Source organism: Dermacentor silvarum, chromosome 3, assembly GCF_013339745.2.
Source record: "Dermacentor silvarum isolate Dsil-2018 chromosome 3, BIME_Dsil_1.4, whole genome shotgun sequence".
NCBI lineage: Eukaryota > Metazoa > Arthropoda > Arachnida > Ixodida > Ixodidae > Dermacentor > Dermacentor silvarum.
In genome coordinates, this window is record NC_051156.1 from 88128079 (window position 1) to 88140169 (window position 12091).

Sequence of the window (12091 nt, forward strand, 5' to 3'; positions counted from 1 at the left end):
CGCTTTTGTGTGGGCTATCACCACCTCAACAACATTACGAAGAAAGACGCTTACCAGTTATACGCGTGATGATGCTCTCGATTGTCTGTACGGTGCCGATTACTTCTCTTCTATCGACCTTATATCTGGATATTGGCAGATTGCTGCGGACCCAATGGACCAAGAGAAAACGTCTTTTGTAACTCCAGATGGGTTTACCAGTTCAAGGTCATGCCTTTCGGTCTGTGTAATGCCCCAGCCTCATTCGAGCGAATGATGGACTCTCCCGCTTCATGGGTTCAAATTGTATACATGCTTGTGTTATTTAGACGATGTAATTGTGTTTTGGCCTACGTTTGATGCCCACCTTGAGAGACTCTCAGCAATTCTTGACGTGTTCCTTCGTGCCGGACTTCAGCTGAATTTGTCGAAGTGCCGTTTTGGCCGTCGCCGAATTACGATGCTCGGCCATATTGTGGGCGCTGCCGGCGTACAACCTGACCCACAGAAGATTCGAGCCGTGAAAGACTTCCCTGTGCACCAGTCTGCCAAAGATGTTCGCAAATTTGTGGGGCTCTGCTCCTATTTTTGCCAGTTTGTGAAGAACATTGCCGTGATTGCGAAACCGCTCACAGATCTTAAACAAGACGCCCCTTTTACCTGGGGTCCTGCAAAAACCGCGACTTTCTCCGAGTTAACTACCCTCCTCACAACACCTCCCATTTTGGCCCACTTCGACCCTTCAGCCCTAACCGAAGTCAGCACTGACACGAGTGGTTATGGAATGGGCGCTGCCTTGGTCCAACGTGAACGTGGAACGAACTGTGTCAACGTTTATTCCAGCAGGCTGCTTTCCGCATCGAAGCGAAATTACTCAATTACAGAACGTGACTGCCAAGCTCTTGTATAGGCAGTTGTAAAATTCCGCCCTTATCTATTCGGCCGACCGATAACTGTAGTTTCCGACCACCATGCCCTCTATTGGCTTGGCTCTTTGAAAGATCCTACAGCCAGACTCGCACGACGGGCACTGCGCCTGAAAGAGTATACCTGCACGGTCGTATACAAGACTGGGTGCCTGCACAAAGATGCAGGTTGTTTGTCCCGCTTCCCTGTGGCCGACTGTGACTCTTCGCGCACTGATTCCCTCGACTGCGTCTTTTCTGTGAGCCAGTTGCTTAACATCGCCGGCGAACAGCGTCAGGATGCCTCCTCAAGAGAAAAAAAATTACTCCATCTCCAGCTAAAGGGAACCATGTGTGGATGCGAAGCAGCGGGAGATGGTTTCGCGGCAGTGGCCCGAGAGCTCATCGCGGCGCTGCACAGGAGAGAGAATGAGGCGCGCGCGTTCCGTCATTTTCATACCGCGGAAGTACCGTGGCGCCCCCAGCGGAGTATGCAGCTGTCGCACCACCTGTCGAGCGCGCCGCTCCGCCTTCCTAGAGGAGAAAGGGGGGAGCGTAGAAGAGGAGAGAGGGGGAGGGGACGCGCATGCGCTGTAGGGGTGTGGCACGTGGGCGCCGCTCTGTATAGTATTCCTAGAGGAGAGAAAGGGGGGAGCGTAGGAGAGGAGAGAGAGGGGGGGACGCGCAAGCGCTGTGGGGGTGTTGGACGCGGGCGCCGCTCCGTACAGGATTCCTAGAGGAGAGAAAGGGGGGAGCGTAGGGGAGGAGTGAGAGGGGGAGGGGACGCGCATGCGCTGTGGGGGTGTGGGACGCGGGATAACAGACAGAGCCGCCGGCAAGAAATGCTTCGCATTTAATAATCGAGCGCCTGGAATCCTTTCCCAGCAACGACTCTGTGCGCATGTTCACCCTGCAGGAGAGTACCTTATATCAGCGTAACGTGTACCCTGATGGTCCTGACCACCTCCTAGTTGTACCGTCTTATCTGCCCTCAACAGTTTTTCGTGAGCTTCACGACGCCCCAACCGCTCGCCACCTTGCTGTTACTGGCACACATGACCGCGTGCGCCGTCGCTTCTATTGGCCTGGCCTAGCCCGCTCAGTGCGGCGTTGTGTCAGCGCCTGTGAACTCTGTCAAAGTCGAACGAAATCATCTACGCTTGCTGCTGGGCATCTTCCACCCATAGACGTCCCACCTCAGCCCTTCTTCTGTGTCGGTTTGGACCTTCTCTGACCCTTTCCTACATCTGCTTCAGGAAACAAAGGGGTTGCCGTCGCTACTGATTACGCGACGCGCTACGCAATGACATGAGCGCTGGCAACCAGCTATGCTACAGACGTGGCGGACTTTCTCCTGCGTAATGTAATTTTATTACATGGTGCCCCACGTCAATTGTTGACTGACCAAGGCCGTACCTTCCTGTCGAAAGTGATAGACGATACCCTGCGCTCCTGCTCCACGCAGCACAAGATTACCGCGTCCTACTATCCCTAGTCGAACGGGCTCACCGAGTGCTTGAACCGGACCTTAACATATATGCTCTCCAAGTACGTGTCGGCTGACCCCTGTTATTGGGACCATGCACTGCCATACATGACGCTCACATATAATTCGTCTCGCCACGACACTGCTGGATACTCTCCATTTTACCTATTGTTTGGGCGGGAACCAACTTCCCCGTTGGACACATTTCTTCCCGCACCTGCAACCTCGACTAGCGAATATGCACGCGACGATATCGTCCGTGCTGATTACGTGCGGGAGATAACCCGTACAACCAAGACTCCCAAGACAATCAGAAGCGCCTTTACGACTAGCGACACCGCGACGAACGTTTTGCACCGGTGCCCTCGTGCTGCTTTGGACCCCCTCCCGACGTGTGGGCCTTTCTCAAAAAATTGCTGAGGATTAGCTCAGTTAAACTTTGACATGTAAAGTGACAGCTTGGTTTTACTGTTTTATTTTTGTCCATAGACTGCCTTTGTCTACGGTTGTGGTGCCACTTCCGGCGTTTTGAGAGCCGAACGTTTCCGACGCTAGCTTCGCGCGCTTGGCATTCCGGACCCTCTCCAGTGAAGCAGCTCGCCGGCCGATATCCGCGGGGTGGTCAGACCCCGCATGCCGACGACGGCTGAAAGCCTCCCGCTCCTGCGCAACCCTCAGAGAAGATGGCCTGGCCTCGCTCTCATCCATGGCCAACTCGCACGGACTATTTTTTAGGCGAGCGCTGCGCTCCTCTTAGCCAGGCGCGCGGCGACTCACGTGGTCAGGCAGCGGCATAGCTGCGGAGAGCGCATGCGCAAAGCGGGCGAGTTCGGCGTGGCGAGTCACGTGATGCATTGCCAAGGCTACGGCGCAGCTGTTATCAAATCAAGGTCAAATTGCTGGCGACGGCGAAACTCGCATCGACGTCCTTAGTAAACCTTTCGCTTTAAAACTCCTTCCTCGGTACACGAGCCCATACCACGTCCTTCGACAAGTGACTGACATCGTGTACGAGATTGTGTCCGCCAATCTACAGTGCCTAGAATGTACTTCCAGGCACTGTAGCCAATCCGACTACATCTTCTGTTGCGTTGGCCAGCAACGTCGTCCACTTTTCGAGTCTCAAGCATTACCACCCTTCCTCTGATGTGGGTCCTTAGTGGCGCCGGGCCGGCGCTTTTGCCGCCGGGCTGGCGCTTTTGCCGCCGGGCTGGCGCTTTTGCCGCCGGGAGTCACGTTACGTGTTGTTGTAAGAAGATGACGTTGATACTTCGATGTAGTCGGACGGATACAGAGGCGGCCTCTGGCTGATCTGGGACGACGACGTGCCTTGTTTGATGTCGGCTGGCTTCCATGTTGGCCAGTGCTTATTACCCCTTGTAAATGCGCTTCCACGTAACAATATGTCGTACAAATATTACTTAGGTACATTAAACAATTTAAATGATGTCAAAACTGTAGAAAAAAATGAACTGCGTAAAAGAAGTATAAGACAAAAATACGGATATAAATAGAAATTATGGCAGAAACGTGAAATCAGCATTCAATGAAAGTATAATATTGCCACCTGGTGTTTTGAGCCAGCCAACAATCATCATTGGGTGCCCAGCAAGAACGGAGAAGACGACGAAGTCGAAGATCCCGCGCCAGCTGGAGAACCGTCTTCCTTCGTGTCTGGCATTCTTCGTGTCTGGCTGCTGGTACTGTTGCTTGCGCTTGCCTTAGCGCGTGACAAACTGGTGGAGGTGCTGGGTAATCTAATCTATGCACCAAACCCCTCCGAGCAGCAGGAGCTCCAGTCCCGTACCGGTGGTTACGCCTGTACACCGCGCCAGCAGAAGGATCCGTGGACAAGCCCCTGAGTTTGGACTCCTCCCAGAGACAATGGCAGCTCCGACCACCCCAACCGGTATGAAAGGTACTACGCCGATTCATTGTACGCTACTCAATCCGCGAACACCGAATCCCTTCCACGGTGCCATGCATGAGGATGTTGAAGATTGGCTGGTGCACTATGAACGTGTTGCCGCGTTCAACAAGTGGGACGATGTAGACAAACTGAAAAACGGATATTTCAGCCTTAACGATGGCGCACGTGTTTGGTATGAGAACCGTGCAGATACCCTAACTTCATGGGAAGAATTCAAACGCCGTCTTTTTGAGACCTATGCGAGCCCTGATCGCCGAGAACGAGCTGAGCGTGATCTCCAGTCCCGTATTCAAATGCCGAACGAAGGTGTCGCAATGTATGTCGAGGACATGACGCGTCTCTTTCGACGAGCCGACCCCAGCATGTCAGAAGAAAAGAAGGTGCGGTACCTGATGCGCGGAGTGAAAGAGCAGCTGTTCGGTGGTCTCGTACGCAGTCCTCCCAAGACTGTGTCAGAATTTCTTTCCGAGGCCGTCACCATGGAACAGACTCTTCGGCAGCGGGCAACATCATACGAACGCCAAGTGAACGCTGCCTCACCTACGGACTTCTTCGGAGCTCTCGGGGGCCACGTCGATTTCTTCCGAGAGCTCATCCGTTCCGTCATCCGCGAAGAACTCCAGAAACTGTCGGTACCTTCACAGCCGACGCTCAGCTCTTTGTCCAGCGTTGTCCGTGACGAAGTCCAGCATGCGCTAAGAGAACCACCCTTCAACACGGAAGCTCAACCGGTAAGAACTAACAGCCCCCGTATGTCATATTCGCAAGCTTTGCGGCAACCTGCACCACCTTCTTCCCCGTTTCGCACCGCGCCCCCGGCCATACTACCGCCCGACCAAGCGGCCTCGTATTACCACGACAACCGACAGGAGGCCCCAAGAAAATCAGACGTGTGGCGGGCACCTGATCGCCGTCCCCTTTGCTTTCACTGTGGCGAAGCTGGGCATGTCTACCGACAGTGCTCATATCGAGAGCTCGGACTACGCGGATTCCCAACAAACTCGCCGCGACCTAGGTTCGGCCAGCGTCCTCCTGCAATTGAAGAATACGTTGCCCAGCAGCGCGGATCCTCATCAGCTCGACACCAGTCACGCTCCCCTTCGCCGCGGCGGTTTTCTCCGACTCGCCGTACATATTCGAGCGTGGTGCCGGGTCGGTCGCCCAGCCCGCGCCGGGAAAACTAACCACAGCGGCCTTCGGGGGCGAGGCCGCTCAGTCTGGACGTGCTCAAGGACCCCTGCTGACGCGTACGCGGATCGACGATACATCGACGACGACAGTACCTGCTGATTACGGAAGAAAAATTTCCTTGGACATTCCTGTATTGCTCGACGGTCGTGAATTGACTGCTTTAGTGGACACTGGAGCGGATTATTCAATAATCAGCGAAAACCTGGCCACCCTTCTAAAGAAAGTGACGACGCCTTGGAATCGAACGCCAGTTCGTACAGCTGGTGGGCACATTGTCACACCACTCGGCATGTGCACGGCACGAATAGAGATTCGCGGCTCTACATTTGTTGCCAGTTTGAGCATTCTCGCTCAGTGTTCTCGAGACCTAATCATCGGCATGGACTTTCTCAGGGAGCACGGAGCTATCATCGACATTCGCCAACGCCTCGTCACTTTCTCGACAAAGAGCGCCGCAGCGACGACCAACACCATCCACCCTCGAGCACCTCTTCGTGTTACCGACGACGCTGTCACGTTACCACCGCGTGCAAGTGTCGTGGTTCAAGTGGCATGTGACAGGCTCTTACACGGTGAAGCGGTCGCAGAAAGCAATCACTCGCTCCTGCTTTCTCAAGGTGTTTGCGTAGCAAGAAGCCTTATTGATCTTCATGATGGCCACTCTGACGTTCTTGTCACGAACTTCAGCTACGAACACCGCCACCTTTTCCCCGGTACTGTCATCGCCTACGCCGACCCAATCGCCGATGTCACTGAATGTTTTGTTTCCGAGGCAGTTGACACTGCTGAAGCACCTTTACGCAACGTCGACATTAGTCCAACGCTTCCTGAAGACAACAAACAACCCTTGCGCGAGCTGTTACTCGAGTTTCACTCTTGCTTTGCACGGTCTTCGAAGATACGTCAAACGGCGATTACGAAACACCGTATCATCACCTATGACGACGCGCACCCCATACGGCAACGGCCTTATCGTGTCTCCCAAACCGAACGACATGCCATTCAAACGCAGGTGAAGGAAATGCTTCAAGACGGCGTAATACAGCCTTCATGCAGTCCCTGGTCATCGCCAGTCGTGCTTGTTAAAAAGAAAGATGGCACGCTTCGGTTTTGTGTTGACTACCGGAAGCTAAATAACGTCACAAGGAAGGACGTGTACCCGTTGCCTCGTGTCGACGATTCTCTGGACAGGCTGAGGCGTGCAAAGTATTTCTCCTCTATCGATCTGAAAAGTGGCTACTGGCAAATTGAAGTAGATGAGCGGGACCGCGAAAAAACTGCCTTTGTTACTCCGGACGGCCTTGACGAATTTCGAGTACTCCCTTTCGGCCTCTGTTCCGCTCCAGCCACATTCCAGCGAATGATGGATACCGTTCTCGCTGACCTCAAATGGAAAAGCTGCCTCGTCTATCTCGATGATGTCGTTGTCTTTTCGGAATCTTTTGACGAGCACCTTCGACGCCTTCGGAATGTACTCGAAGCCATTCGATCGGCTGACCTTACCCTCAAGCCAGAGAAATGCCATTTTGGTTACGAGGAACTGAAGTTTCTCGGACACGTCGTGAGCGCGGCAGGTGTTCGGCCCGATCCCGAGAAGACTGCTGCCGTAGCTGCTTTTCCAGCTCCAACAGACAAGAAAAGTGTCAGACGATTTTTGGGCTTGTGCGCATATTATCGCCGCTTCATTGAAAATTTTTCGAAGATTGCAGAGCCGCTATTTCGCCTTACGCGTGACGACGTGCCATTCCTCTGGACTGATGAACAACAGACCGCCTTTGCGGAGCTACAACGTCGATTGTCTTCTCCTCCCGTGCTTGGTCATTTCGATGAGGACGCCGACACAGAAGTACGCACTGACGCCAGCAATATCGGTCTCGGAGCTATCCTGGTGCAAAGGCAAGACGGGACTGAACGAGTTATAGCCTACGCGAGCCGCACTCTGTCACGCGCCGAGTCCAATTATTCCACCACAGAGAAGGAGTGCCTCGCGGTCATTTGGGCTACTACAAAGTTTAGGCCGTATCTCTACGGGCGGCCATTTAAAGTTGTGACTGATCATCACGCTTTATGCTGGTTGGCCAACCTTCGAGACCCTTCTGGACGATTAGCGCGTTGGAGTCTACGACTCCAGGAATTTAACATCACCATCGTGCACAAGTCAGGCAGAAAACATGAAGATGCTGACACGCTATCACGAGCACCTGTTGAATCTGAGAATCCTGACGAGGAAGATGACAGCGCCTTCCTGGGAGCCCTCAGCGGGCCGGATCTGCTCGCTAAACAGCGATCGGACACTGAGTTAAGGCCCATCATCTCTCACTTAGAAGGCGGCATCGCGTCCATTCCTCGCTCGATTTCGCAACGGTTGTCGTCGTTTTGCCTACGAGAGGGCATCTTATACAAAAGAAACACAGGTGCCGGCGACAAACCACATCTTCTAGTAGTGCCTCAAGCCCTTCGCGACGACATTCTATTAGCCTGCCACGACGAGCCGACATCTGGTCACTTGGGCTACTCAAGGACTCTGGACAGGGTACGAAAGCTGTACTACTGGCCTAGACTGACTGCTTGCGTCAAACGCTACGTGAAAGGATGTCGTGAATGCCAGTGCTGCAAGTCACCCCCCTTCAAGCCTGCAGGCCTTCTACAACCCATCGACCCTCCGCGTACGCCGTTTGATCAAGTTGGAATGGACCTTCTTGGCCCTTTTCCCTTGTCTTCCTCCGGCAATAAGTGGATCATTGTCGCAACTGATTACTCGACGCGTTACGCTGAGACGAAGGCACTACCACGCGGGACAGCATCTGAGGTTGCCCAGTTTTTTATGCATCACATTGTGCTTCGGCATGGCGCACCGTCATTCATCATCACTGACCGAGGGACCGCATTTACGGCGAAGCTCCTGGACGACATCTTCAAGTTGAGTTATACGAGTCATCGAAAGGCCACTGCATACCACCCTCAGACTAACGGCTTGACGGAAAGACTAAACAAAACACTGGCAGACATGATATCTATGTACGTGGATGTGCAACACAAAACGTGGGACGAAATCCTGCCGTACGTAATGTTTGCGTACAACACTGCCACGCAGGAAACTACACGATTCACGCCGTTTCGTCTCGTTTATGGTCGAGATGTCCAAACTATGCTCGACGCCATGATTCCGTATGACGACATCGATGAGCTCGACCAGTTAGCTCCTGACGTCGAGGAGTACATTCAGCGCGCCGAGGAAGCACGTCAACTGGCCCGTGTGCACATAAGACAGCAGCAGTCTACAGATGCAATAAGGTACAATCTCCACCATCAACAAGTTACCTATGAGCCCGGCGACCAAGTTTGGGTTTGGACCCCCATTAGACGGCGAGGCCTCAGCGAGAAACTCCTGAGCAAGTACTTCGGACCGTACACAGTGCTAAGGCGTGTTAGCGACGTGAACTATGAAGTGATTCCTGACGGAGACCTGCCATCGTCCAAGCGCCGATTACCCCGTGCAGAGATTGTACATGTCGTCCGCCTCAAGCCGTATTTTACACGGTGATGTTTACATAGCGTACTGTTGAACAAACTTTTTGCTGTAGTCGCATCGTCCTCCGAAGAACTCCGAAGCGAATTGTTTTTCCCGACCACAGAACGCATTTTTTGCCTAGTGTGCATGTCCGTATCTGGGCTAGCACGTTTACATTTTTTTTGTGCGTCTTACCTCATTTGTGTACTTTTCATGTACGTCTTCTGTTTGAGCATCGAGTCGATGCTTCATTGGGAGGGGGAATAATGCCACCTGGTGTTTTGAGCCAGCCAACAATCATCATTGGGTGCCCAGCAAGAACGGAGAAGATGACGAAGTCGAAGATCCCGCGCCAGCTGGAGAACCGTCTTCCTTCGTGTCTGGCATTCTTCGTGTCTGGCTGCTGGTACTGTTGCTTGCGCTTGCCTTAGCGCGTGACAATATAAAGAATACAATAACAACGCTAGCACAAAATGAAAAAATAGCACATATTCCAAGGAAAGTAGTTCAAGGCGTAACAAAAAGTCATGCCGATTGTTTCTGTGGCCTGATAAATTCTTGCCAGTTTCACCCAGAAAATCAAAATTGGAAAATCAGGACTTCGCAAACCTTTTCGTTCGTAAGTGCGCTGTTCCATTGGCATGTCGGCGTGGCAAGAATATGTCAAACATTCATATTGGCTGTATTTTTTTTTTCTTACGAACAATTCGAGCATCAGAGATTTTTGTTAATACGAGCCTCGACGCCCGCCAAAAAGCACCATCATCGCGCTTTAGCATATAACTATGGGTGACGCCCTCAGTACACCTCATCGTCGGGTGAGCATAATGCAAGCGGGATCCCTTCCAAGCGTACAAATGCAGGTAAACATAAGGAACCGTATTAACGAAAATATCTTACGCTAGAATAGTTCGTAAGCGCAAATTACACCACTCCTGGGCCCATAGTTCTTAAACTATAATGTTCGTAAGAGCGAATGCCAGCCAATCGTGGTGTTGTACATAAGGTAGTGGAAGCGGGTGACCAATCTCGAGCAGCACTTGCGAACAAAAAGCTTTGGGAATTCAGCCGGAGGTACTTTGGTCCACTGAACAACAGACTTTAGACATTTACACATCGCTTCGTGCGCGAAACGCTCGACCTTCGCAGCCTTTTGACAGGTAGCCTAAAACTGAACCATGCAATGTACTGGCCGTGTAAAACAGTGTAGGGAGCCTATAGGCCAATTAAAAACCATGGCACAACAATGAGGTTTACTGCAGCCTCGAGGAAAATACTCAGAAGAAAGCTCTAAAGAAAAGTGTTCTTGAAGAAAAGTGCACGAAAATACTTAACGATTGAGAAAGGAGCCAGAAAGCGTAGCTTTTTGCCCGCCATTCTACAGCCAGAGGTGTGTTTCAGACCAGGGATTCATTACTTAGTAGGGAAACCGCGTGCAGTGCTTCCTCTTTCTTGGATTGAGTTTCCGCGCGAGGACGCACGATTCATTTATGAAGGGGAAGGCGATTAATAAACACAGTTTGCGATGGAGTATAAAGCATCGATCAAGTGCTTAGTTATCTTGTTTTTTCTCAAGTCACGTTTACTAATCGATACCACTTAGCAGTATACCACCATCGTAACGAGCACATTATTAAATTCGCAGGTTGCAAATGGAGGCGTTCAGCTTGTCTCTCCGGCCACACGCAACGGCGAGTCCTGCGACGGTCATACAGTGAAAGCATGCCGCCGCTCAGCGGGCGGAAAACGGCGCCCAACTGCGATAAGCATCACGAACCACAACAGAGTCAGACGAGATACAATGATAAACCCGAGTCGAGTACCAGCTTCAAAGGGAACCACGTCGAGTGTCAATGCCGACGGCCGTTTGTCCGCGAAACCGTGGCCGCTGATGTCCGATCACCGTCCTTCCAACGCATCGAGGCGAAGTACGTTCGCCAGCAGCGTCAGCGACGTGGCATCGAACGGACGAGTATCTTCAATCGCTTCGACGGTTTCACCAAGGAACGTAGCAATGGAAAGAAGGGGAACCGTGATGAGCGTTGCCGGATCCATGTTCGCGTCCAAAAGTGCGTCGCGTAACGACGCGTTTTCGCGGAGAGGAACTGTAGTAAGCGTGATTGGCTTGTCTGCTCCCGGAGACACGCAGAATGCGACTGTCGAAGCACCGTCCTCGGCGTTGAGCAGCTTGAAGGAAGTTCTGTCCGCACCACGGATGTACTTCCACACTTTCAGCTTTTTCACGTGCGCCTTCTTTGTGGACTCTTATCTCACGGTCATGTTCGACCTCGGCGAGGATATTGGCGTGCCGGTCAGCCAGTCAGTCCTCGCCCTGTCAATCTTGTCAGCCATGGACACAGTCGGCCGGTTCTTCGTACCTTTCTTGACTGATTACGGAGTCACGTCCACGGCGTCCCTGCTGACTTTGTGCTATATCTCGCTTGCCGTCATTTCGGTCTTTATGCCGTGCGTCTCAGGAAGGCTCGTGTTCTTGGCAGTGTCTGCTCTTCTGGGACTACCCGGAGGCTACGTTCTGGTTGGAACGTCAGAAACCCTATCTAAGGAGCTCGGGACGAAAAACCTGCCAATGGCCTATGGCGTCCTGGCGTTCATCGCTGCATTGGGAGGCATCGCTCGGCCGCCCGTTGTGGGTAAGTTTGTCTGAAGCATTCCATTAGCCAAGCTGTTCTAGCTAACCGTAAAAAGTGGCGCCTGCTGTCGCAAAACCTCGCCGAGCTATGACGTCACTGCGTTGCCTAGCAACCACCTCGCGGAGCGGCGTCTGCCTCGCCTCCTCTCCGTGCCGTGCACTTGTTGCCTTGACATGGGACGTTAAGGAGAGCGAAGGAGAGCGTGCGCGCGGCGTGCGCAATGCTCGGGAGAGGGAAAGAGAAAATGAAAGTGAGATATAAAGAGAAACAAAGTGTAGCAGCACCAACGAGGCAACCGCCCGCGTTGCCTAGCCGCGCATGCACCAAAGCAGTAGCGATGACGTCACCTCGCGTTGCCTAGTAAGCGGCGGCGCTGGTGCGCGCTCGCTTCGCCCGATATAGACACGGCTCCTGCCTGCCTGCCTGCGTTGTTAAAAA

At 52.8% G+C, this 12091-nt stretch overlaps 1 protein-coding gene across 1 annotated transcript in view; it reads left to right on the forward strand.

Annotated features, from left to right (window-relative positions):
• Positions 1 to 12091, forward strand: part of LOC119445564 (uncharacterized) — a 160073-nt gene that overhangs the window by 91198 nt on the left and 56784 nt on the right. Inside the window, exon 5 of the mRNA XM_037709832.2 lies at positions 10648 to 11653. Coding sequence (XP_037565760.2) covers positions 10648 to 11653 — 1006 coding nt within the window. The remainder of the gene's footprint in view (positions 1 to 10647; positions 11654 to 12091) is intronic.